The 27907-nt window shown below is 44.8% G+C and overlaps 1 protein-coding gene across 2 annotated transcripts; it reads left to right on the top strand.

The window, feature by feature from the left end:
- The first annotated feature begins 239 nt into the window (after window positions 1-239).
- On the top strand, window positions 240-27907 carry LOC144097290 (uncharacterized). Of its 2 annotated transcripts, none has more exons than XM_077630036.1 (5): window positions 240-354; window positions 14032-14183; window positions 16883-16956; window positions 26513-26602; window positions 27740-27898. In XM_077630036.1, exons 1-5 carry the CDS (start codon window positions 256-258, stop codon window positions 27859-27861), a joined length of 537 nt encoding a protein of 178 aa, XP_077486162.1. In that variant the 5' UTR covers window positions 240-255; the 3' UTR covers window positions 27862-27898. The 2 variants fall into 2 exon arrangements, with proteins under 2 accessions (XP_077486162.1, XP_077486163.1); XM_077630037.1 differs by lacking the exon at window positions 240-354 and adding an exon at window positions 942-1060 and having other exon boundaries at window positions 27740-27907.

Here is a 27907-nt window from a genome sequence, read left to right as displayed (position 1 = left end):
TTGACTTCACCTTGTTTAAAAACAACGAAATAAATTACAGGGAGACAGACGCGTGCTGTACATCAGTCTTGTGTCAGAACCGGACACGACACGTGCTCTTTTGCGACAACTGTACTCCCTACATGCTCCACTCTGACCTCCCTTCACTCAATTCCACGCGGCACATCCGGTGCATATGACGTTGCAGTGCGTATTTCGTACATCAATATCGAGTGAATAAAAACAGGCTGACACACTTTACGTGAACCTCTTGCTATGGCACGGACGGTAGACTCTAAAACCGCCTTGGCTTCGCTGTTGGTCGTCTTCCTGGCGGCAGGCGTTGCAGGCAGCGAAACGTATTCATTTTGGCGGGTGAGCGTTACGGCACTGCTTTCTGTGTGTGGCTCTCTCAAGGGGGTACTTCACCGTTGAACGCCAAGTAATTGTCTCCTGTTTCACGCATTAGGCTTAACTTGTCTGGCTATCTTGTTGCAAATGCCAGAAATCGTACACGAGGTGATCCACCTAAAGTGTTCGGCAGTTTTTAAATATAGGATTTTAGAGTTAGACGGGCAATTTTTCGGCATAGCATCGCCAGCGGTGTACCTCATCAAAGTGCATCTGATGCTTGCCTACTAGTGGCGTGGTTAACTAATGTTGGGTAGTTGTTCTCTCGACGCCTTCCACAAAAAACGACACGAGGTCGGGGTTCCAATTTTTAATGATACGCCTAGTATACCCAGGCAGCTACTTAAATTCGTTAATGATGCTGGCTTTAACGCCCAGATGCTTCGGAAAGACACCGTTAGGGAAAAAGCCGGTTAAAAATCGACCACCTATTTTACACGCAAACTGCATACGACGAGCTGTGTGGCCCCGCGCGCAATCTCCAATCGCGTTTATATTCCTGTTGGTACATTGGTTTTGCAGACTAACACTGGACAGCAGTGACTTCAACCCCTCGAACGACGTGTTCACCGTCTATAGTTTCTTTGGTTGGGCCCAGATCTCCATGAATTGTGTAATAGTGTGGGGTGAGCCAGGCACTACCAGGACATGTGTCGGCGGATTATGCTGGGTGCATGAGATGTAGTCTATTGAGGTTTGGAAATGAATTCTGTATCTGCCACCAGGAGACAGCGCCTGAGGTGTCTTATTCCCTATGAGGTGGGGCGAAGTGTCTACGCTAAAGACGCTGAAGCACGAGACGTTCGTTATATGTGGAGGTTAAAAGGGTAAATGCTGGCGCGGTGCATGTCCCCGCTCGGTTGACGATGCCTCGAACTGGAGCATGTGCGCACTAGTCTTCCTCTATTTTATCGTGGCCAGGGTTACAGATGATTAGGCGGAGCTTGGGGAGGAGTGTAGTTCCCATGAGTTGGGTCATGTGCTTGGGAACTGGGCCTCGCTGGTAGTTTTAGCAAGCGCGTTGCAAGTCAATGATCAATTGTGATTCGTAATGCCTAATGGCAGTAGCCACAGCTCTGGGGTTTAGCGCATTAAGGGGTTTAGAGCGGGTTTACGGTCGCCGCTGGGGTTTAGGGTGTTCAAAGGCAATGAAGAAGGTCGAGAAGCGGCGGTCCACTTCTGCCACTGCGTGCGCTGCGCCATGGCCCGGGTATGCTGTGGCGGCCACGTACACAGCACGTGATGCGTGTGCTTTGAATCTAATCACTTGCAGCGCTACCTCGCAATGTTGACTCCCGTTCCTCGCACGTGGTGTATTGCTTAATTTGCCTTCTTTTGAATGGCATCGTCTATATTAACTCTGGTCCTCCGATTAAATATCCTGCTTATAGTACATGCCTGCTGATGAGACTTGGAGCGACCGATGCTTATGCGCCAGAGCCAGGCACCATGACAGTCGATGTTGCTGATATTGGTATTGATAAAATAACGCCTTAATTAACACAAATGCAGGAAGTGTTAGCGGGCGACGTTCCAGACAAAGTCATTTCAAAAGTCGTTTGACGAACGTAATAGACGTTCATTAATCTCAAGTGACATCGCTCGAGTTTGCACCGCCGGAACTGTGCGAAAGGCTAAGCGCTGATATTGATTCTTTAACTTTTGCCGTAGCACAGCTAAGAAAAACCATGACCCAGAAAACAAATTTCAGCGCAGTAACATAATCCTGCACAAGCTCCCTAAAACTGAAAAGAGAATGGCGAGGGTTTTTTGGAAAAGCTGTCAAATCTCATTTCCGAGAAATTGAAGATTAAATCTGAGAACAAAGCGCTGTCATACGATTGGTTTAAAACGCGCTGACAGACCGCGTCCTGTTATTCTGAAAAATTTTAACTACTCATAGAGAATCTCTTTACAAAAAACAATCAGAAATTAAGAAGCCCGCATTACTATATAGCCGAAGACTTCTGCAAAGCTCGCTTACGCCGTACAAACTTTGAGAAGCGCCCCAAGTATTTCTTGACAATAGTTCTAAATGGGGCTGAACTTGAATCACATTCTTATTCACAAAGTTTATTGCGTTTGGATTGCTGATCCTGATTCTCTTGAGTTGACTGTAGGTACACCCTAAGCATATCGCCCCGCAGCCTGTACCCGCTCCTTCCCCCGTCACCCCCCCCCCCCCCCCCCAATAACTTCCAAAATGCAGGCATGAACATAAAACGCTAGAAGTATTACAAAATAATTTCTGACTACTGGTCACTAACTTGTTCGCATCCCCGCATTGTTGGGGGTATCACGGAAAGAATATTTGCTCGGCTCAGAGCTTAGAAATCTGCTTAAAGCCAATCCCCGAAAATTTTGGAGCTGTGTCTTACTAACAGAGTCGGCATGGTCTTTGTGTGTCATCATCAGTAATGACACTACAATTAACCCACTAAAAATGGCTGACGCTTTGAGTGCTAACTTCAAATCTGAATTTACATATCACCCTCATAATGAAGCAACCCCATTGATTGACATTACCATTAGCGGGCACGGTGGACACAAAAAAATGATCGGTCATTAACGCATACCCAATTCGTTTCTGGTAACAAACTTTTCTTACCTAACTACAGACCTATTTCATTAACATCATATTGCAGAACGGTGGTTTGGTCTAGTTGGTTTTCCTTCATTATTATGCCACAGAGCTACAGGACGAAGGCAAGAACATAAAGGGACAGACTAAGATTCATGTAGGATGTTGGAGCGCATAGTCCACAAATATATGATTGAATTTCTGGAACCTAATAACATTTTTTTTCAAATTATTTGTTCGGCTTAGGACACGTCCCACCACTGTAACACAAATTATTTAATTTGCACACGATATTTTCTGCGCCCTAGATATCACTGGCCAGGTGAACGCCGTATTTGTGCATTTTTCTAAGGTTTTCCACATTGTACTACATTCCAGTCACTTATAAAAAGTAACGAGATTTTGAGATATCCTGACTTCGTTAGTTGGATTGCTAGTCTTTTTTCAAACGTGTTGCAATTTGTATCTTAGAAGTCAACTAACTCTTGTTCTGTTGACGTGTCATCGGGCGTCCCTTGAAGTTCGGTGCGTAATCATTCAATATTCTTAATATAACACAAATGAGTTACCTCTCAATATCACCTCACACATACTCCTTTATGCGGTGACTGCTTAATGTACCAGATTATTCACACTACGGCAGATAGCCTGTAACAAAGTCCTTCATTTGCTAGCTTTTTTACCTGGTTTAATACCTGGCGAATGGCACTAAATTTAAGAAAACTGCGGTTATGCCTTTCACTAACAGCGCATTTCCTTTACTGGTTAATTACACTTTCAATGACTGGTCACACTATGGGGATTTACATAAAAGTATCGTGGCGTAATATTTATTTTAACACATTTCCGTCGATACAACTTGTTTTAATTCACATAAAATCGATTAACAAGGTTGAGTACTTGAGATGCGACCTCACTAATGTTTCAACAGAGACTAGGATAATAATGCATAAATAATTCGTCCTGTACTAGATTATGCATCTCCCGTCTGGAAACCTTACCCACCGCGGTGGCTCAGTGGATAGGGCGCCCAGCCACTGATCCGGAGTACCTGCGTTCGAACCCAACCGCGGCGGCCGCATTTCGATGGAGGCGAAACGCTAAGGCGCCCGTGTGCTGTGCGATGTCAGTGCACGTTAAAGATCCCCAGGTGGCCGACATTATTCCGGAGCCCTCCACTACGGCACCACTTTCTTCCTTTCTGCTCTTAGTTCCTTCTTTATCCCTTCATTTACGGTGCGGTTCAGGTTTCCACCGATATGTAAGACAGATACTGCGGCATTTCCTTTCCCCAAAAACTAATTTTCATTTTTTCCAACGATATATGAGACAGATACTGCGCCATTTCCTTTTCAAAAACCAATTATTATTATTAATATTATTAGTTTTTCAATTTCTGGAAGCCTCATATATTCTGTGACATAAAACTCGCTGACAGTATTCAAAGAAAATCAATAAGGTTCATATATCGTCGCTATGGTAAACATTGTTCCCGATCCGGTGCTTTGCCTTCTAAGAGCTTAACGCCTATATCCGTTTACCATAACATCGAGTCAGTGAAGTTCTTCCAATGTATCCTCAGTTTTTCTTACTGTGCATATCATAGTCTATATTTTTCCACATATTCCCCGATCAAGTAGGATTCATCATAACCTTAACATTATTACGCACTTCTCTCGTACTAAAAATTTCAAAATTAAGTTTTTTACGTGCATAATTAAATAATGAAACTTTGATGCCTGGAATAATAACGCCTTTCACCTTAAACTTGTTCCTAATAGAAATAACGCCACATCATTTTCTGTATTTTAGGTGTTTACGATCCACTGCTTCAGTTTATTTCATGTTATTACAATTCTGTTATATTTTGTTATATATTTATAATCATTTCTTTTGCTGTACCGCATTCTATGTCACTTTTGAATTTATTGTTTGTTGCTTGTGTAGTAAGTTTATTGCTCGTTTACTCCACTCCTGCATTAGCCCCCTATAGGGCTGCAGTTTGCATAAATAAATGATAATACTAAGAATCCAGTCGACCAGTATTGAGAAAAGCGGATGGAGCATGCAGGTTTTTCTAAAGTTGTAGTTAATTTAATTGGCTGTTCTGACTGTCTACACAAAATATATTTGTGTACCGGATTCTAACCGCTTCTTTTCGGGTTTTACACCGTCGGTGTAGATGGTATGGCAACTCGAAGATAACTTGACTCAAAAAACACTATCAAAGCGTTCTCACAATCATGACGTCTTCAACATGTTTGTTACCCACGTTACTCATACAATACTCATTACTAATTCTCCAAATCACAACGTCATCACGCACAGGTCACTAAGTGATCACCAGGGGCATATAAACCAACGCCGCCTCCGTCTGATGTCAGCGCCATAGAACCGCACATAGGAGCCAGTTAGTGTGCACCGAAATTCCAGCGCACAGAAGCTGAGTATCGACGCCGTCAAGTTGTAGATTTATATGTTGGTTCATACAAGCCAATATAATAAAATTTCTTCGTCAATTCACAGAACTCAACAAGAAGTCTTTCTCTGTAGTAGCGCATTACCTATTATCGAAATCATCTTGAAAGTTTTCATCTACAAACTCGCTTCATTTTAACTTTTAGAAAGCACATTCCGGACGCACGCGTGTCAACTTATAGCAAGCAATTTAAATCTTAATCGATAATCAGTTTGCAATAACTGCATATCTCGCGCCAGCTTCGCATCCAGCTTCTCAGATGTTTACAGACAAAGCACGTAACAGTCGGTTGCAATACCAATTAGAGCAATGCAAACCTGCGGTTGCTACCACTTTTCTGTATTGTAATGCGTTGCTGTTATTTCAACCTTAGAGAATTTTGTGTTGTCCGTATTCACGAACCTAAACATAGCCGTCTCTTTTAGGCACACAGCGCACAGGAGTAGACCACTTTTAGTTTCAACATGCGGCGAGCTGTCACTATCTCACATCGCGGATAGAGCACAATTTTTTTTTTGTGACACGAGACAGAAGGCGGCAGCAAAGGTTTATGTAAATTCAGCAAAATATATCTAACTTTTAGAAACTGTGGACGCCGCAGGGAAGTGTGCATTTTAAAAGTTCAACAACAGTTCTATTATTCCTAAAAAAGTAGTTCAACGCTCCGTTTTGAAGAGAAGCACAAAGACAGACAAAACAGGAAAGCATCCGTTGCTTCACGTCCCTCTGCGTGCTCGTTTGAAAAAAAGTATCGCTGCAATTTTATTTTGGAAACATTGCACAACCAACTGGCCTCGCAATGTATTTTTCCCAGCCAACCCTTAGGTTAACTAGACGTACCTGACAGAGTCAGAACGTGTGCGCTCCCTCTAACCTTAGCGCTGTAGGAGCGGATAGGGCATTCAGTACCGCTAACAAAAATGTCCGAAATAGCCGGTTTCAATTTCGTGCGACGCTAAGGCGCCCGTGTGCTGTGCGATGTCAGTGCTCGTTAAAGATCCCCAGGTAGTCGAAATTATTCCGGAGCCCTCCACTACGGCACCTCTTATTCCTTTCTCCTTTCAATCCCTCCTTTATCTCTTCCTTGACGGCGCAGTTCAGGTGTCCATCGATATATGAGACAGATACTGCGCCATTTCTTTTCCCGCCAAAACCAATTATTATTATTAAATTCGTGCCCACAGGAAAAAAACATGCTATCTCGTTCTTGTTATAGATATGGGACGGAAATGAGCTTTTCGCGACAGTTGTTCGTTCCTGGCGGCGGGGCGACGCAGCCAGCAGAACATATTCAACGAAACGGATTCTCTATGCGCCTCTCCCTAGAGAGCTTACGCAATTTTTAACACGAAACAACGGTCCCCAGTTTTGTTCGTAGTAGGCTTAAGTCGTCTGGCGCTTGATGAAAAGTGTTAAAATTGGTTTCTGCGGCAATGACAGGTTACTGAGATTCTCTTGGGTGCGAGCACCAAGTGAACGCTAGCGTTCTTTAAAAAGAACGCTAGACTTAAAAGTCTCTTCTTGATATATTACACAGCAAAGCGAGAGGTGCTCTAAACTAAATAAAATACTTAGTTATACGCATCCTGTATTGTTTGTTTTCGTGTTACTCACGACGTTTTAATGTCAGAGTACAGTAAAAGAGATCGTGATTCGTAATTCAAAGCCGGAAATGTTACGTCATAGATATGCACTGCCATTCAGTGAAAAAAAATTGGATGGGACACTTAAGCTCTGCCTTAAGGATGTGACGCGGCAGCGTAACGTTTTAATTTATATATTTGCAGAAGGTCATTCTGTATAGACACTGCCCTGCCACTGCCGCATTGCCACTGTCCTGCGATGGTAGGTGCTCCAACTGTGGGCATTGTGCGGCCCGTGTTGCTTCCCGAGCGACCAATTATTAATTTAACCACTACCTGCCACGCTGGACAGCTTGCTCACTATCCTGGGTGCAGGTTGTGAAGGATCCGCAAAGTCGCGCATGTCCAGCATGTCCAGTGAAATTTCAAGTTACGCAATCTTCATCAACTTCCCTATGAGCTGCAGCTATTCTGCTTTTTAATGCGTCTGCTTCTTCTAATGTGTTCGGCCTTTATAAGGAAACTGTGCAAACGGGCGTCCGTAAGGAAGGCTCTGATAACACAGGGCTGTAACGTTTACCTTGTTTCCCTGAAAATAATGCGTTCTCACCATTCAGGTAACATTTTTTAAAGAAACTGGTCCTTCCTAATCAACAATTAAGACTCCTTATCTGGCCAAGTGTTACAACGACGAAACCATGCGATCTGCGTATATCATACTGCGCTTGTATCCGCCTCAACTTGGATATATCATGGATATGAAACGCGTAAAAAATGACGTTAAATGCTGACTCTGCTGCCGTTCCAGAAAATTGCCTCGCCTTCGCGACACTTTAGTGCTAAGCTAGAAGCTGCTCTTGCTCGTCCTTAGCAAGGGAAAGTGAGAAACACGAAACGTTTGAAGAATGACGCTTGTTATTTTGTAGCTCATGTGATCATTTCCTGAGGTCGTACGAATGTAAAGGGTCAGGATTACCGATAACGCTTCAAAAGGTAAACAAACAACACGTGCCTTCCCCGTGCATAATATCTTGTCTTTCAAGCTTTTTTCCTGATTATTGTAATTTTTTCCTGATTTTACATTTTTTTTTGCAGCACCTGCTGCTGCGTTTCTTAGCATTCCTGTCCTTGGTTACACCCACAAGAACGGCTATTTTTATTTTTTAGCTCGACAGCGTAAAAGCTGCTGTTGCGCAGAAAACACGCGGTGCAGAGGTGTCACGAGAATTTGAATCGACGAAGAGGGTCATGACGTCATAGCCATAAAAGGAACTCAGGTAATTCACATAATTGCCCTCGACCACGGAGGAGTTTGATTTAAGGGCAGCGTTAAATTGGTAATAATGTCGCAATTGAATAGACCATGCCGGCGAACAACCGCAAGACGCGGCACTGGTTGCAGTGGTGCCGCCATGCGGTAGCTACAGGAACTACGAGCGCGGCGCCAGATAACGATTTCGCTGCTGCACACCCGCCGCGGTGGCTCAGTTGTTAGAGCGCTCGGCTACTGATCCGGAGTACCCGGGTTCGAACCCGACCGCAGCGGCCGCGTTTCGATGGAGGTGAAACACAAAAACGCCCGTGTGCTGTGCGATGTCAGTGCACATTAAAGATCCCCAGATGGTCGAAATTATTCCGGAGCCGTCCACTACGCCACCTCTTTCTTCCTTTCTCCCCTCAGCCCCTTCTTAATCCCTTCCCTTCATCAGGCCGCCGCGGTGGCTGAGTGGTTACGGCGCTCGGCTGCTGCCCCGAAAGACGCGGGTTCGATCCCGCCCGCGGCGGTTGAATTTCGATGGAGGCGAAATTCTAGAGGCCCGTGTACTGTGTGATGTCAGTGCACGTTAAAGAACCCCAGGTGGTCGAAATTTCCGGAGCCCTTCACTACGGCGTTCCTCATAGCCTGAGTCGGTTTGGGACGTTAAACCCCCATAAACCAAACCAAACCTTCCCTTTATCTCATCCCCTCCAAAGAGACCACCATTGAAATCGGGATCGAAGCCACGTCTTTCGGGTCAGCAGCCGAGCACCATAAACACTGAGCCAGCGGCAGAAGGGGGAACCACCTGCGGATGAAATAGCAATGATAAACCAGAATTGCGTATTTAAAAGAACGTCATCTTAAGCTAGAGGGTGCATACAAATTGAGGCGGAAAATACAAGCGCTGAAGGTAGACAAAGAGAAGTAAGACTGCACAGTAAGTGCTGCGCAGGTGTGCTATACGAGATATCATTGGCCCGCGGAAAATCCTATGTGGGCCAAACAGGGCGGTGCGTAAATGACCGTGCAGCTGAACATGCACGATCGCTAAATGAACTGGGAGGCGCACAGCTTTCACAGCTTTGCGCAGAATGCGTCGTGAGTTTCCGTGTGGCAGAACATGTGCCAGGGGAAAAAAAGATGCATTCACTACAACAAGTGTAAACCACAACTTCAGGAGATAAGGATTCTGGCCAGGAGTAGAGATACGAAGGTACGGGAGGTTATGGAAGCGTTCCAAATAAAACAAAAAAGAGGAAAAGAAAGTGGGAGGGATTCTTGGGGCGCCTTTTCAAGACTGTAATGACAATCTTGAACGGATTGGCTGATGCCTGGTGCTCTTGTTTTCTGCTCATGTCTTGGATTTTATTTACATTTGCTGGCCTTGCAGTGAATAACGTTACATGAAGTTAGCGCTTGTCCCGCGTCGGTCGTACTTCTGTTTGTCCATCTTAAGTGTTTGTGTTTTCAGACTCACAAACAGCCTGCGCGGAATGAAATTCCTTTAAAATCGTCAGGAATCTCTTGTTTTAGCATTTTTTATTAAAAAAGAGTTGAACAATATTTTTCTGTTCACGGTATCATAGACCAAAGCTTTATGCAGTCAAGAAACTGCCGTGGCTTGTATTCACGCAGTGTAATCTTAGGCAGCAAAACTTATAGGAACCCCTAGATTAGCGGCAGTTTCTGCAGTCTATATTTCCTTTCTATCTATATATAACGGTTTTACCAACTTTAAGATAAGAGCAAATGGGCAGGAAGGGCCTTGGAAGGGTGCGTTCCCACATTTTTGCTATTGTAAAAAAATCCTGTTTTAAGGTTAAAGTAACTTTTCATAAAAAAGCTTCTCCGTCAACAATCAAACCTTAAAAACTTCTTATTGAAAAAAGCCTGAAAAGGGCCAAACCATGCTCTTTGTGTTTATCAGGCTTCGTATGTTCTTGCTTTCAGAGTCACCCTTCGTTGAGATAATTGGACTGCAAATATAATACATTGTTTTACGCAAATATGGAACAAGCGTAGCTTCGTGGGCCAGTTGGTGCATGCTTACGATAAAGAAACAACAGCAGAAAATGACGCGTTCGAAAGAATAAGCAGTAGACAGGACTACGCCCCACCGTCGTCCTGCCTGCTGCTTCATCTGAACGCGTCCTTTTCAGCTTTTTGTTTTCCTAATATACACAAGCATACCTATGAAATGAAGAAAGTTATGTTTATATGTTGTTTAGATGACGAAATATATTATCCGGAAGTTTAAAAAGAAAGTAGAAATAAGATATATTTCACGATGCTGTAAAAATAGTTTTCATCTTTTTAAACGTTTTCCACATTTTGTTTGCAATTCCGCACAGGGAAGCCTCAGAACATGTTCCATTATTATGACGCTGTAATAGCTACATATTTTAAGAATCGACCCTTACGTAAGGCTTGGCACGGCTTAAAAATTTGAGCTTTCTGTCACACCCAACAATTCTGAACAAAAGCATTATTGAGCGGGAAACCGGTTTTTAACGCAATTTTCTAATAGAGAGCGGTAGTAGCCGGAGCCGCCATGCAGCACTAACCTTTCCTGTATTGTTCATGTAAATAAATAAAAACAGATTTCACTATAACAATAAAGGCACCTGCAGATCGCCAAACGGCAGTCATGCTTTTTTTTCTACTACCGCTTTTGCTATCGCAAAAGCCTTCCCCATTCGTTTTCTAGGAAGTCTTATCTGTTCGATGCGATCAGTATAAAAAGTTTAAAAATAATTTTGCTGCATATCAGAACAATGAACCACTGGCTTCAATACTTCTGAAACAGTATCCTAAAAATTTTAAAATTTCAACATTTTTTCTCGGAAATCAACGGAGACGAATGTAATGTGTACTATAAATTTTCTCTTTTGGTAACAAGTAGTATATGGTCTTTAGTGTCCCTATACTGCAAATGAGCTCTTTAAGACGCAGTAGTAGACTACTCCGGATTAATTAAGACCACGTGGGGTTCTCAGCCAGTATTAACTTCTCTCTGTATAGGGGACTTTCTCGCAGTTCGTCTCCAACGAAATGTAGTCGGAATTTGATACCGCGACTCTACGAGCACAAAGCGAATTTAAAGTAAGATACATAAACAGATTTTATTAATTTGTGAGTGAAATGAACCAATTGAAGTAGCGCGTGGAAAACTGTTGCATTGAAAAGCATAGGTTTGTAGGCTGCAAAGGTTTGTTCGACTATTTTCACGAACCACGACGCCTGATTTCCTGCACACACAGGGCTCCTTTTATGCAGACCAGGCTGTGTGTGCTACGTAGCACTGACAATGTGGTTCTCTTCATGAAGTGAACAGTTGGACAGCAGTTTCAGTAACGTGCACACACCACACTGCCTTCCACTCTCTCTTTTTAAAGTCGCAGAATGCAGCAACTTATTTTTGCTCCCCGGCAGAGAGAACGCAGCAAACCTTTTGTTTCCAGTGCTTGCTGTCGGGTCGTGCAGCACTGCATATCATTTGACGAGTGTTCCAACTCCCCTGGATGCTTTCTTTCGATTTGCATTTGCGCAGAATGCCCATTGGATCAATCGCCCTTTCAGGAATGGCGGCTTCGGCACAGGCATATTTTACCAGAGTGTAATTTCAGAAAGGGTGACGGGCGGACCGGTCCTAGTAGGCGGGCTCCTCAGCCCACGGCTCCTTGAGCTTCTGCTATCCTGCGGGCCCGCGCAATAAGGCGTTGGTGGTCACTCAGTTTAGAGCTGGACAGGGAAGTTCTCATTGAGATGAAATGGGGTGGGCTGTGGATAGTTGCAAGTGAGGGGGGTTTGTTTGGGGCACTTCTACAAGGAGCGGTATGAAGCAGGTTCAGCACTTTTGCATTACGGACAGCGTACGAAGTATTATGACGGAAAGAAGCTCGGCATGTGGTTCACCCGCTCTATTGCTCTTAAAGCAGGTGCAAGGGCGTCATGCCGAAATCGTCCCCGACCATGGCGAAACTGCACGTCGATTTGGGCGTCGTGACCACAAATGGAAATATTGATATCTGTTGGCCTGAAATGAACCTGGCCGGGAAGCACATGAGCAGTTTTCAGCAGTCTGATTGGAATGCAATGCTTCCGTGGTGTGCATATTAATCTTTCTAGTGGATAGCTTCACCTTGTCTGTTCTTCACACCAAACCAAAGCTGTGATCTAGTTTTTCATGCGCTCTACAGCCGTCAAAGACAAAGAGTGTACTCACTGCAAGCGGTGTGTCGAGCCTCGCGCAAGGGTATCTTTGAAGGGGATGTACGCACTACAACGTATGCTGCATGCAAATAGTATTGAAAGGTTTTGAACATAAATATAACACGAAGGTCGTGTGCCCAAGGTTTGGAAAAAAATTAAAAGCTTTCCTTTTAACTTTCCTCAGCAATCTGCTCTTGAGTGTTTATTTTCAACTGCACCCCATTATATCATGTTATCTATGCCACTTCCAAAATGAACTTTTACAATTTGATCGACACGTATAGAGCCCTAGTATAATAATGGCATCTCTGCCACAGTAATTCCTTATAATAAAAGCGTGCAAAGTAAACAAGTAACGTTTATTAGGCTACGTTAGGCAGACTGTACAGAGAGAACTAAACTTTTTAACCATACAAAGTATAATGCGCCGACTAAACCTTCCAGAGTTTGTCTACAATTTTCCGGGTACTCTCTATATCTGTATTTATTGAAAAGCTTAACCAAATTTTGGCCGAAACAGCGGAGCATGTCCGCATGGACTCAGCCCTTTCATGACAAAAAATTTTGCGTGCTTCGAAGAAATTGTTTCGCACGAAACCAATTCCAGATACCTTTATCAGGAGAAGAAATAAAGATAGCAAGTAAATTTAAGATGCTGGATAGCCACCATTGGAATGATGTTATGTTGAACCACCACATTTATGACTGCACTGGACATTAGAAGGCTAGTTGAACTGCACTTATAAATCACTCGGAGCGACTTGGGTAACATTTACCTTAAAACTCCTTCTGTCACACGCCTTCAACGCCGACCTATGTGGAAACCTGGTCATGAACAATCATTACTATGACAAGATTTTCATTTTTTTGTTCGGTATTTAGAGCTATTAGTAATTTTAAGAGTTTCCTGGTGACTCTTTAAAAGGCTACACGATGTCGATGTCAGCGTCGTATTAGCCAAAAATTCTTCATTTACTTCTAGTCTGAACAGAGCGTAGCACAAGTAGGCCTGGGGCTATGGTGTACATACAGGCAATAGAGTAGCTCTTTTCTAGATTTCATCCCCTTGGCCCTCAAGTGGTACAGTGGTCTGGGCGTGAAATATACAGCCTGGTATATTGGCTGTGCTTTGTATGATGGACTTCGTGCCTAAGTGGTCTTATCAGAGCTAGGAAAGAAGCGCCGTACAGCTAACACTGTAAATTCAAAAACACTTCTGTTGGGCCTAGTTGGTGCATGGTTATAATACAGATGATCGATGTGCGCAAAAAAATAGTTGTTAGTTTTAGTGTTGCGCCAGTCCTTGTGTTTCTTCCGCGTACGTGGTTTGTCTAATGCTTTGCGCACATCGATCATGTGCATTAACACTGTAATTTATTTGTTACTAAGCAGTACATGCTTCTATGTTCAAGTGCAACCTCGCATGGTGCCATAAAAATATTTCACGAAGCAGAATTATTTGTTTCATACCCCCACTGTCGTCAGCAAGTGGGATGTGTCGAGGAATGCTGCGATAATTTTCCAGATACTGGCAAGCATGCCCCATACAGCCACAGTGTACGCTTCTATAGAGGATCCGACACTGCCATGTGCGACCGCACTGAGAACGGAACATGACCTGCCTGAAAAAACGGCAACATACCTCGTCCACTTGAAAGGGCTCAATGGAACTGAAGAGTAAGATCATAATAAAAACATTTAACTTGTCTGCTTTGAAACAGGAGTGTTCGCCTGTAAAATTAAAATATCAGCTGCATCAGAGAATTAGGGCGGATTTGGCGGCGTAGTTGCGTTGTCGCTGCAGCACAGAAGCATAACGGAGGTTTTGGTGACTTCTTAACCAAAAATGTGACGTCAGCTCGTTTTAAATCCACCGATAAAAATGGTCCACGAAACGAACGTCCGCAGGGAAAGCTGCAACTGGGAATTGTGATACTGATAGCAGCCGTAATTAGGGAGCAATGGCAGATATATGACGTGCGGCGGGCGTAACCTGGCTGGTGGTCGTAACAAGGGACGTGATTCATGACACCAATGCTTCGATTCCCTGTGGCTCTCTGTGGTTTTTAAAATGAACTCTTCCTGTGTCCGCCCCTCACTTCCCCGTCCTCAGGTTAAGTATGCCATGGAGGGAAAGCGGAATGCAAGTGCCGTTCTTTTACTCTGACAGCAGTGTAAATGGTACTTGGCGAAAGTGGTACCATGAGAGAAGTCTCCTCACTCGGGAAGTTCCACACACCAGCCATCTGCCCACCGCAAGCCCCTAGCTAGCGGGATAATCAACCCCCCCACCGACACCTTCGATCCCCTTCACCCGGCACTCACCCACCATCACCCTCCGAAAGCGCAGTCCACCACCTATCCACCAAAGTGTTCGAATTGCTAACCCCAAGCAGAAGCACCAGCTGCCACCGATCTGTCTGTTGTTGCCAGGAAGAAAGAAAAGGTAAGTGCAACAGGCCTGCTCACTGGCTCTAGCCGAGCCTCAATCGCTACCACGTGCAGATAGTAGGAGAGTTGAAAGATGGGATAGAAAGACAGGAGAGTAAAGACGAGACAACGCCGATCCCGGAGGTAGTGCAATACCGGGCCAACCGATGGCGGGGGTGAAGCATCCTTCAAAGTCTCCGCCACATTTCCAAAAATAAGTCCAACTGGACCCGTAACACATACTCTACGGGATCCGGACATTCGCAGAGCTGCACCGCCCCACCTACCTGCATTTTTTAGAAGGCCCCGCAGCAGCGGAGCGGAAACGAGACAACTAAATCGAAAACAAAGATGAAGTGGGAAAGCCGGCTGCCCTCCATAATCGCCACCCACCAGTCACTCCTAACCCAACCCCGGACACTATCTCTAACCACCCATTTGAAGTGTTCATTAGAGTAAAGGCATCAGAGTAATAATTAAGGGTAAGCCAAGAAGCTATCGCAGCTTCTCCCACCCACTTTCAATTTTTTTCCGGCCCCGAGACAGGCTACAATGTGTACAAACCTTTCCTATTACGGAAATTCATTTTTGGAGCATCATTTACATTCTAATGTAAGTGCCAGCCTTGCGGGAATTTTTTTTTCTGTGCAGCCTTCTATTACATTGTGTTTCCTAACTAGGAAGATGAGTTGATGCGGTAGCGGCAGCGCTGTCGCTGTGCGTGACTTGCTGGTTGGCTCTGAAACGACCGCCGAGGGACAGATAAACGCCGTTTAGTGCTTGGTGTTTTTAAGGCCACTGAACCACTTTGCGACTGGTGGAGGTTGCATCTGATCCCGTCGTGTAGCTGCCCAGCGGCACTGTAACATCCAAAACGCCAAATGACGTCCCCGTGACGCCCCACTCCCCTCTCCTGTGACGGTTTCGTGCGCCGGCGCGCCTCGACAGCTGGTCCCGGCCGTCTTCAGTGGCAACTGCGACTCTGACATCGAGGACGGGCTGGCTTCCTACGACCGGGTCAGCACGCATAACCACTGGGACGACAACACTAAACTAAAAAACGCCGTGTTTTACCGCGCTGATGTCGCAGACCTCTGATTCCGCAACCATGAAGTGGATGTCGCCACCTGGTAGACGTTCAGAGCTAGCTTCACCCATGTATTTGGCTGTCTTGGAGTGCGCGAGCTACGCGCCTAACAGCGCTTGCGAGAGCGGGCCCAGCAGTGGGCGAGGCATTTACGAACTACACTGGGGACATGGTGTATCTCGGCAACCCTGGGAATGATCAGATGCGAGAGGCCGATATGACAACGAGTATCTTCAAAGAGATCGTTTAGGGTCCCTTTAAATGCTTCTGGCCAAGGAGCCGGATACCAGGGCCTCGGTTATCAGCTTGTGCCCCACGGCAGGCAGATGTCCTGTCTTCTGATGCCTTGGTAACAGGAGGACCGCAGCTCATGCATGGTATTAAGCAGTTTATCCGAGATTAGGTCCTTTAAGTCCACTGGCGCTCATACATGCAGTTACGAACCCCCCCCCCCCCCCCCCCCCCGCTTTCGCCTTCAGAAGACGATCCAAATTCAGATTGCGCAGGCTCTTCCTCAGTAAGCTTTGGCCGTCCCTGCAACGTACGCCTCTGTTCTGTACAGGCCACCGTCCAATCCCATGGGCCTACATTGACATCCCACGGTTGTCAATAGCAACATCCAACGGCGCGCGCTCAGCGAGAGCACTGCTGCTACCGCGTTGAGTCGTTTTTTCGTTACAGCTTTTGAGCATATTTTTGCACATATACGTTGGAAGCATTAGGAAATCACGCTGGTGAAAGCTACGCGACACAAAGACACCTATCCCATGGAGCCAGAGCTGTTAAAGTCAGTAAACCATTAGCTGACTTCAGTCGATAGGAGTGGAGAGGCTAACATCCACATGACTCTCTTTTACAGGCAGTTCCTCACCTACGATTATTCAATAGCCACACCCGATGTTCCCAATAAGGCCACGCTCGTGGTCGACAAAGGTAAGACAAACAGGCATAAAAGCCTTCGTCAGGCGTGGACGGAATCCGTCAAAGCTTCCTACATTATTATATCTGTGACATTATTCGGATAATATATCGATATTTCTGCCATATAATGCTTCATAGGACACGAATTGAAGAAGCTATATTTTTATTGGCGACAATGATGCTACCATCGTTGTTCCAAGTTGCAAAAAGCAAAATTAGGGGATGTTAAGATCCACTCTTAAGGGTTTGACACCATAGCATTAATATCTTCAGGGCGGTCTGGCATTACAGAGTGGAGTGACTAAAATGATAACAACTTAAAACAAAAGCAAGCAACGCAACAAAAACTAAAATTAGAATTTGTTAGGCTCTTAATGGTACAAAGAGAGCTAGTGCATTTTTAAAACGATGACGCTCTTCAATGGCGGCGATAAGTCCGGGAAGGCGGTTCCAATCCTGTGATGTGTGGGATATAAAACTGTAGGAACAGGTATTAGTGCGGCAAGAAAAAATACCAACTTTGTGAGAGCAGTAAAAGCGGGCAGAACGATAGGACACATTAGAGAGTAGTTCATTCCGCAGGTGGGTGTTATGGAAGTATACTTTTGTGAGAAAGGAAGAAGCGAGAATTATAGCGGCGAGAGGAAAGTGACGGTAGACTTAAGGTTTGTTTCATGGTGGAGATACTGGCAGTCCGATTGTAGTTCTGAAGAATGAATCGAGTAGAATTATTATGAACAAGTTCGAGTGAGTTACCCTAGCATAGCTCGGGTCCCATACTTAGGAGGCACACTCAAGTTTTGTGCAGACTAATGTTTTGTAAAGGAGCAATTTTAGGGATACTGGGACAGAAGAAATATTACGTCTCAGATATCCGAGCATTCGATCCGCTTTAGATATTGCATAGTTAGTATGAAGGGACCACGTAAGGTCTGACGTATTATGCACAGCAAAATAGCGGTAAGATGTTACCGACTCAAGAATAGTGTTATTAAGAAGGTGAGCAGCTGGACCAGAGTCTATACTAGATACGCGCAAGACTTTACATTTATTGATATTAAGTGACACGAGCGAGTGACTGCACCAATCCAAAATAGCGTTAAGAACAGTTTGTAACGTAGCATCCTGATGACTAGTAATTTCTCTGAGCACAAAACAGTCATTTGACAATAGATGCATGTTAGAAGTAACGTTCTGGGGTAAGTCCTTAATGTAGATTGAGAAAAGAAGGGGACCCAAAACCGAGCCTTGAGGCACTGCATAGTTTACCGCGCTAGATGATTAATTACGATCGTTACAAGATACAAAGTGAGAACGATAATATATATATATATATATATATATATATATATATATATATATATATATATATATATATATATATATATATATATATATATATATATATATATTAGCAGACATGGTAAAGTAAATGAGGGCTCGTTTGACAAACTTATGAAGGGAGCCAACAGTCATCGAAACTAAGGTGCATAGGGGCATGTTTAGCCTTTTTAATGTTCTGATCAGTGGGATAATAATACATTAATCTATCGCTTAAATATAATTATTTATAAAGCAGCAGAAAAACAACCATGCCCCCGATGGGATCCGAACCCACGACCTCCGAATATCGCGTCCGGTGCTCTACCAACTGAGCTACGGCGACGGCGGTCCAATCTGCTGGTCTCGTGGGTATTTATGTTTATTGGGTGTAAGCGAACCTTGCGAGTGTTCACCAGTGCCTATGGACCTTGGTTTCCATGACTGTTGGCTCCCTTCATAAGTTTGTCGAACGAGCCCCTCATTTCCTTTACCTTGCCTGCTAATAGCTTAACGAGGGTGTTGGTTCTGGCAGTTTTAATGCCATAGGTAGCATAAGAGGGCTCTCGCAAAGTTTCCGCCCTCGCCGTTAGATGACGTTCCACGTCACACTGGCGGTAATGCAGGACGTGCTACGTCCACCGCTATGGACGAGGGTGGCGCTGGTGAACTCTGAAAGTTCCCTTGAGCCCCGGCCAGCTAGTGCGCCTCCGCGCAACCGCTGGAACCTTCTCGGATCCCGGCCACTGTTTAAAGATGGGAAGGACTGAGCAGCGCTAACAGACAGGGCGGTAGAGAACACAAACACATCCACTGTACTTGTATTCTTCTATCCTGTGCTGTCTGTTACGACAGTTCAGTCGTTTCCATAAACATGCACCAAAAAGCCCTGCTAAGACCTCTTAACTCCATTTGGGCTGGTCGGGCTCGAAAACGCTGACCCTGCTGACCGCCACCACTCCCATGCGGTGAGCTTTGAAGCGCGGTGAACTCTGTATCTGTCGGTCTGCAAGCCGTGCGAAATTCTAGCCTCCGTCAGCCAAAGTGCTGGCCTTCACTGGGCTATCCCTCTGGAGAAACCAAGCGGCGGGATATGCCAGTATCGTAATATAGTGATTATATGTATGAATCGATCTTCCCGACTGCCACTTCGGCAAATTTGCCCTCGCTTGCAGTGAGCGACCAAGTCTACCCCGCGACGATGCACTAGCAGGCCTGATGACTGAATCCGCGGCTTCATCAAGAACGGTATCCCTGGCTATGCACTAGAGCAGATATTCGCCGAACTCCGTGCACCTGGCTACACCATTGTGGACGCCCGGCTCATGGGCGACTATGTATTCGCACTCGTGACCTCTGAAGGACGTTAAATGCGCTTACCGTGCGCAACACAGCGGTCCCGTCCTTTCTGGCCTGTCCGTCAAATATATGCCACAGGCAACTCCGTGGGTCATCATGGCGATGCTTATCCAACCCTCAATGCTTGCGTTTGTCCCAAATTTGGCGTCGCTAATCCGCCTGCCTCCCACACTTGCGCTCCTTACTGCCTGAAATGTCACGGACTCCACCTAACTATGGATCGCAATTTTGCCCGCCGCTTCATTCATTTGTCCAAAGCGACAACCTGAAGGGGCGGAACGCAGTTCTGAACCAAAGTACTCCTCGGACATCTGCTGCAGTCGGCCGTGCGCACGCGTACCGCGTCCCAGGACTATCAGCCACTCCTCGGTCTCTTCAGGCCAGCCGGGTGGCTAACGCTCACGCTCTCGGTCATCGTCGTGCCCCTACATTAAAATTTCTGCTTGGACGAGATGGTAGTTCATCTTCATGTAAAGCTGTTTATAGCGCCAAGACAACGATAAGAGACGAAACCTACACAGGCGTTTTCGAGTTTGTGTTTCGTCTCTCTTATCCTTGGTTTTCCTAGCGCTATAAGCTCATCTACGTCTTGCGTCTCCTCACAGAAATTCTTCCGGGTGCTCATGACCGATCAAGTATTCTTGCCCTCAACATCTATAGCCACCTCTCCATATTCGGGAATATTTTGGCAGTATCTTCGTGCTGGCACTAAGTACGCCTGAGCAACGTCTCGTTATGTTGGGAGACATTAACGCCCATCACAACCATGGGGTTATGCCTATGTCAAACCTAAGGGCCTCCGCCTATAACAGGCACTCCAGGGATTTAGGCTCAGGATCTTTAACGGCCCTTCAGCCCCCATTCGCCTTGATAGTAGCGTTACTCACAAAACCTACAGATATCTGACATCGGTGAAATACTACACGCTGGCTGCGTGGACAAACATGGCAGAAACCATAGGTAGTGATCGGCGTGCTTTTCAAACAGCGAGGCATGACGTCAAGGCGCACTGTAAGCGGCTATTGCTGTCGCACACTGCAAAGTAACCCGGGGAAACCCTCAGTGCGTAGCCAACAAAATTCAATTTCTCGTTCTACAACCCACTTCCGGACCCAAAGCAGCTCATATCCTAACAGAAGGCTCTTTTTTAACGAGGAAACTATTCCGCGAGTGCGCTTGCTACGTGTATTTAGCTGAAATCGAATGACGGTGCGTCCCATACTATGAGGACGCTCCTGGACACCTCCAACCAGGTACTACGCAAGGTTGCCCTGGTCACCGGCAGAGGACATGCGCTCACTAAATGTAGCAACTTTCGTTAAATTTAATGCAGGCCAGCATTCCCAGCCGCCTCACTTATGGGGCTTCATATCTGTCCTGAACTCGCACTCAAATTGATCAGTTGGACTGCATTCTTCGAAAAGCATTTAAGTCAGCCCTAGGTACGCAGCTGGACTATCCCACGCTGCGGCGCTGGCTATGGGAGTCAGCACTTTTCAAGAGCTGTTGGAAGCACGCTGGGCAAAGCAAAACGAACGTCTTTCCTTCCCTCAAGCCGGGCGAGTCGCCCTCATACTCCTGGGCATACCCCTGTTGGTTGGTTCCCGGCCGCTACAATTTCTTTCTATTATTATTTTCAGCATCATCATCAGCCTGACTACACCCACTGCAGAGAAAAGGCCTCCCCCAAGTCTCCACAAATAACCCTTCCCTTTCCCACCAGCGCACACACTAAGCCTGCAAACTTTTTAATCACATCCGCCCACCTAACCTTCGGCCATAACCCGCTACGCTTGCCTTTTTTTGGAATCTACTCCTTTACCATCAATGACCAGCGATTACCTTGCCTTCAGATTACATGCCCTGTCCAAGCCCATTTATTCCAGTTAATGTTGACGACTAGGATATCATTAACCCGCGTTTGTTACCTCATCCACTCTGCCCGCCTCCGGTCTCATAACGTTACATCTATCATTTTTCTTTCCATGACCCGTTAGGTTGTCCTTAAATTAAACCTAAACTTTTTCGTTGGCCTCTAGGTTTCCGCCCCGTACGCGAGTACCGGGAAAATACAGCTGTTGTACACGTTTCTCTTGAGTGATATTGCTAAACTCCCATCCATGATCTTAGGGAACCCGCCATATGCTCGCCAGCCCATTCTTACCATTCTAGTTATTTCCCTCTCATGATCTGGGTCAGGTGTAATTACGTGCCCTAAGTAGACGTACTCCTTTACCACTTCCACCATCTCGCTACCCTTTGTGAACTGCTGTTCCCTTGCTAGACTGTTGAACATTATTTCGTTTGATACATGTTAATTTTTCCGCCTTCTGTTTTGCTCTGCCTGCCCAACTCATTGATCATGATTTTCAGTTCACCTCCTTAGTGACTCAGCAAGAAAAAGTAATCAGTGAATCGCAGATTATTTGTGCATTCTCCATTACCTTTTATCCTCAACTGTTCCCAATTCAGGCCTCGGAATACCTCTTGTAAACAGGCGGTGAATATCATTGGAGAGATCGAGTCTCCTTGCCTGTCGGCCTTGATTATTTGATTGCTGACTTTATGGAGGACTCCGGTAGCTCTGCAGATGCTATATATAACTTCCAGTAGTTTGAGATAAGGCTCTTCTACACCTTGATTCCGCAATGTCTTTATGAAATGCTTAGGTCTCCACTGAGCCAAATGTTTTCTCGTAATCAACGAAGGCTAAATATAGGGATTGGTTGTATTCCGCGCATTTCTCTGTCACTTGACTGATAGTGTGAATTTGAACTTTTGTGGAATATATTTTACGAAAGCCTGCCTGATGATTTCGTTGATTAAAGTCTAAGGTTTCTCTGACTCCATTACCGGTTACCTTGGTAAACACCTTATGGGCAACGGACAGTGAGCTGATCGGTCTCTAATTATTCAAGTCCAATTGGCATCTGCATTCTTATGCATTAAGATAATGTTGGAATTCTTCCAAGCTTATGGTATGGTTAAGGTCATAAGGAATATCGTATACAAGGTGGCTAGTATTCATAGCACAATCTCCCCTCCGTCCCTCGATGGATGTGCTTTTACCTGATCCTGACCAGCAGCGTTTCCTTTTTGTATTGCTCCTAAGGCTTTCTTTACTTTCTCGTTCGTTACTGGTGGGATGACGCACTGCTGTGCGCTACTGTCTCTCTGAAAAACGTTCTTATTACATTGCCTACTGTAGATATTTGTGTAGAACCCTTCGGCTACTTAACTATCTTTTCCAGATTGCCAATGGTATTACCCTCCTTGTCTCTTAACGCATATATCTGGTTTTTACCTATGCCCAGATTCCTCTTCACCGCTTTTAGGCTGCCTACTTTCTTTAGAGCGTGCTCGGTTCCCTCTATAATAAACTTCCTTAAGTCGCCTACCTTGTGCTTCTTTTTAACTACGATAGCTCTGCTAGTTCTATCCTGCCAGTAAGAATAGACGCCCTCATGATTTTCGCGTTTATAAATCAGATCTTTCGTCTCTTGATACAGCACACCGTTATCCTCTCAAACCGTCCTACCACCTACTTCTACTGCTCACTCCGTAATGATAGCTGTCAGATTATCGTTCACTGTATGAAGAATAAAACTGACTTCCTCGGTTAAAGCTCAATATCTGTTCTGCAGCGATATTCAGAATTCCTTTATTTCCCTCTTACCGCCAACTCGTTAGCGGGCTCCCTCTTCACTAGCTTCTTCTGTTCCCTCTACAAGTCTAAGCTAATTAGAGACGTTACCTTTCTGTGGTCGCTACCATGCACCTCTCCGAGGACATCCACATCCTGAACGGTACCAGGTTGAGTGCATAGTATGAAATACTTTTCGTTTTTAGGCTCACCATTGGGGTTCTTCCAGGTCAACTTCCTGTTCTCTCATTTGTGGAAAAAGTATTCATGATCCGGAAATCATTTTTGTCCGCGAACTCTGATAATAATTCCGCCCTGCTATTCCTAGAACATATCCCATAGTCGCCTACCGCCTAGTCGGTAGCCTGCGCATTGACGTCACCCATCATTAGATTGTACTGTGATTTTACTTTGTCCATTGCCGATTACACGTTTTTATTGAAGCTTTAAACGGTCTGATATTCATGGCTGGATGTAGGCGCGTACGCCTGCACCACCTTCAGCTTGTACCTCCTATTGAGCCTAATTACGATAGCTGCCACCCTCTCGTTTACGCAATAGATCTCCTCTGCGTTCCCTGCGATATCCTGATTGCTGAGGAAACCCACACCTAGTTCTCGTCTGTCAGCTAATTCGCGATAGCACAATACGTGCCCGTCTTTCAGTACTGTATGCGCCTCACCTGTCCTCCTAACTTCACTAAGCCCTATGAGATCCCATTTATTACCCACTGGTTCATCAAAGAGCACTGCTAGTCTAGCCTCACTAGATAAGTTCTATCGCTAAAAATAGCCAGGTTCAGATTCCAATGGTGGCCTATCCGGAGCCAGAGATTCTCAGCACCCATCGCTGCGTGTCAGGTCTGACAGCCGCCTTGCTCAGTTGCGACGCAGCCGTGGGGGACTGAGGGCCGAGGGTTAGTTGGTTTGTTCATAGAAGGTTGTGCCCAAGTTCTATCCCAGGGTGGCCAAATCCTGTTGTGAGGAGGGTGTGCGTGGTCGGCTCTGGTCACCAAGATTAGGCCGCATCCCCGGCGGAGTATTTTTTTCAAACCCGGTAGATAAATACGCCACACCGGGATTCTAATCCCGGTTCTCTCCACGTCATCGCTGCGTCTTTAACGTGAAAGTATTTTATGCTTAAAAGATTGACGACAATGGAAGATATTTTGGCAGGAGCAGAAAACAAAGAACGAATAAAAACTAATAATAAGCCTATGCGAATCAAAATGTGGTATATTATGAGAAGTTCGATAGACATGAGTGACAACTTTGGTCATGGACCTCTTCTGTAATAGGCGGCATTCTGTAATATTCGTTGACCTATATATATCGATGGAAAGTATGCAAAAGTATTTTTCAACAGTGTTTTTCTTAATAGGCATATATAAATTCTGTACATTACCATGAGCAGCACGAGTCACCGTCACTCCTAAGCATGCATTGTCACCCTGCGTTGGACACAACCGTATTCCGTGCCGGCCTCTCATTACCTATGTAGCAGTAAAGTATGTATGTATGTATGTATGTATGTATGTATGTATGTATGTATGTATGTATGTATGTATGTATGTATGTATGTATGTATGTATGTATGTATGTATGTATGTATGTATGTATGTATGTATGTATGTATGTATGTATGTATGTATGTATGTATGTATGTATGTATGTATGTATGTATGTATGCATGCATGCATGCATGTATGTATGTATGTATGTATGTATGTATGTATGTATGTATGTATGTATGTATGTATGTATGTATGTATGTATGTATGTATGTATGTATGTGTGTGTGTGTGTGCATGCATGCATGTATGTATGTATGTATGTATGTATGTATGTATGTATGTATGTATGTATGTATGTATGTATGTATGTATGTATGTATGTATGTATGTGTTTAACATCCCAAAGAAACTCAGGCTTTGAGGGACGGCGTACTGAAGGCCTCCGGAAATTTCGAACACCTGGGGTTCTTAAACGTACATACACTGACATTGCACAGTACACGGGCCTCTAGGATTTCGCCTCCATCAAAATTCGACCGCCGCGGCTGGGATCGAACCCGCGTGTTTCGGTCAGCGGTCGAGCGCCATAGCCAATGATCCACCGCGATAGCTGTATGTATGTATGTATGTATGTATGTATGTATGTATGTATGTATGTATGTATGTATGTATGTATGTATGTATGTATGTATGTATGTATGTATGTATGTATGTATGTATGTATGTATGTATGTATGTATGTATGTATGTATGTATGTATGTATGTATGTATGTATGTATGTATGTATGTATGTATATTTCTATGTATGTATGTGTGTATGTATGAATGTATGTAGGTTTGCATGAATATATGTATGTAGCTACATACTTGAGTTTGTACGTATGTACCTTTTAGTTCTTTCATTATGTGTGCGGTCACCGGTGGTGGCTAAGTGGCTGCAGTGTTCGGCTGCTGATCGTTCGGATTACTTGAAAACAACATTTTATCTAGTCTGTGTAATCTACAATGCGTTTTTTTATCAGCAACAATACGCATCGCTGTCTTCTTTGTGAATAAACGTATGAATCTCTGTTCAAATAAACTTAGATGGAGTCAGTTCCCGTCCTGTCATGCCTCTCTGAGTGCTCGTCTGAGATAAGGAGAGCGGAATTACTCTTCCCGAAACTAGGCATCACCAACTAGCCCCCCTACGTGTTTCATTATCTGAGTGTGCCCTCGATGCATCCTTATAAGATAGTTCATGTTTCTTGGCGATACCTAACGTTTGTTCTTGTGTTTTTTTTGTGGACCCGTCTGCAAAAAGTGGCCTGCTCATAGTTGGTCGCCAAAGAATGCTCTTCTATAAATCACCGGTTTAAGTCAACACAGCTCTTCAACTCTGCATTCAGCCTACGTGTAGCTCCTGCCTTTTTGCTGTCAATTCAGTGCCGAAACCTCGCCACTTGGGAGAATGTTCATATAATCGTCATTCACTTCATTATTCCCCACGCAATAAACCATTCAGCTATTCACCTCGCAGTATTTTGTGGAGGAGCTGATTGCAGTGCCAGCTTTGGTAATTTCTCTTCTTTTCGTGCTTTAATAACCATGTGGGTACACCAGTTCTTATTAATCAAGGCTATACAATTCTAAGGAAGTTATTACTTTGAGCGACGTTCACAGAGTGCAAAAGATTATGTTTGAGGAAAATTTGAGGAGATTTTGTAAATCACCACTGTCTTTTTTCTTCCAGACTACAGCAATCCGGTCATCATCACGGTATTGTTCACAGACTACCAGACCTGTTTTGTAGGCATACTACCTTTCGGAGATCAAGCAGAGCGTAAGAAACAACAGCGATGCATAATTGCCGTTTCTATCAAGTTTCCTGGAGTTGATTCAGAAAGAAGCTACCAAAATATGGTCGGCAGATATCGAAGTTCACAGGTGTTTGCTGGGTCGATGTAGGCTTTCGGGGCACAAGGTGGAGCTTCCATTCAAGAACAGATTCCGACCAACTTCACGCTACCAACCCAATTCCCCAAGTTGAAAGGCCCTTGAGACTTTCCTGTCTATTCAGTAATTTAAACAGTTATCGAGTGGCCAACGCATGATAGACACATTTGGGAATAATGAGGTGTGGCACTTTACCTCGTAAAGCATACAATAGTAGCTGATAACAGTTCGGTGCACAATCCAAAAGTAAATTATCGTCATGTTCGCAAAGCGTGAAGAATGCCTGGAACGAGAAAAAAGTTAGCGCTCACTTCTCTCACTAACCGCTCATCACATCTCAGCCGCCCAGCCTGCTCTGGCACCACGAGTCTTGTTTGGCTCGTGCTATGTACATCGGCAGTTCACCGTCTCAACCTCTGGCCAGCAAGGGAACGGGAGAGCATTCTCAAAGACGCGTCGCACTTCGCAGAATACTATTATTGCAGTAATGTTAGAGGTCCCGTCCGACGAAATATCTGATGGCTGCATGAAATTCCCAGTGGTTGACGGGTTGTGATGTCGCAATCACATCACGTCGCGTGGGCATTTCAAGCAGTCCACAACAGTTAGCCAGCAAACAAGTGATGATATCACTGCACAATACGCCATTGTTCGACAGGGTCTTAACGTCATCGCCCCACCACTACGTAGTGGCTCTGAAAGAGGACAAGCTATTATGCTGAAATGAAACATAATTTGACTGGACTCGAACCGCTACTCCTTGGGTCGTGAGCGGCACGCGCTACCTCTAGATCATTGAGGAAAGTTCGTTCAGTGTGGCAGTTCGGACTTTTTATGCGACTACCAAATACCGCAGAACAACTCTATAGGATTACATCCTTAGAGCTACATAGACATCCTTAGAGCTACATAGAATACTTCAGAAATTATTTTACACAAATTCTTGCAGCTGGCGCTTTCTTAATAATTAAATTATTTTTCAGGACTTCTAACATAATTTAGCCTTGTTTTTTTTTCTTTTCAGAGTGCATGCTTTGGGTTGAAGTAGAATACTTGGAAAGAATTCCTCAGCGATGCAACGATGCGTTCAAAGATTCGTGCGGCTCTGGATTTCTTCTTTACAGCAAAAAACTCTGCCATTTTTAACGCGGCACTGATCGAAACAAGAGCAAAAACTTCAAGATTATGCCGG

This window comes from Amblyomma americanum, chromosome 7 (assembly GCF_052857255.1).
Source record: "Amblyomma americanum isolate KBUSLIRL-KWMA chromosome 7, ASM5285725v1, whole genome shotgun sequence".
Taxonomy (NCBI): domain Eukaryota; kingdom Metazoa; phylum Arthropoda; class Arachnida; order Ixodida; family Ixodidae; genus Amblyomma; species Amblyomma americanum.
The sequence above is the reverse complement of the archived record's forward strand: the minus strand, read 5'-3'. Positions and strand labels throughout refer to the sequence as shown.

What these genes read in the sequence shown, in the direction of transcription:
- LOC144097290 (XM_077630036.1), top strand. Translation starts at nt 256, where the DNA reads ATGGCACGGACGGTAGACTCTAAAACCGCCTTGGCTTCGCTGTTGGTC. An exon ending in GGGCTCAATGGAACTGAAGA is followed by an intron (nt 14,184 to 16,882) that starts GTAAGATCATAA and finishes TCTCTTTTACAG; the next exon opens with GCAGTTCCTCACCTACGATT. An exon ending in TTTCGGAGATCAAGCAGAGC is followed by an intron (nt 26,603 to 27,739) that starts GTAAGAAACAAC and finishes TTTTCTTTTCAG; the next exon opens with AGTGCATGCTTTGGGTTGAA.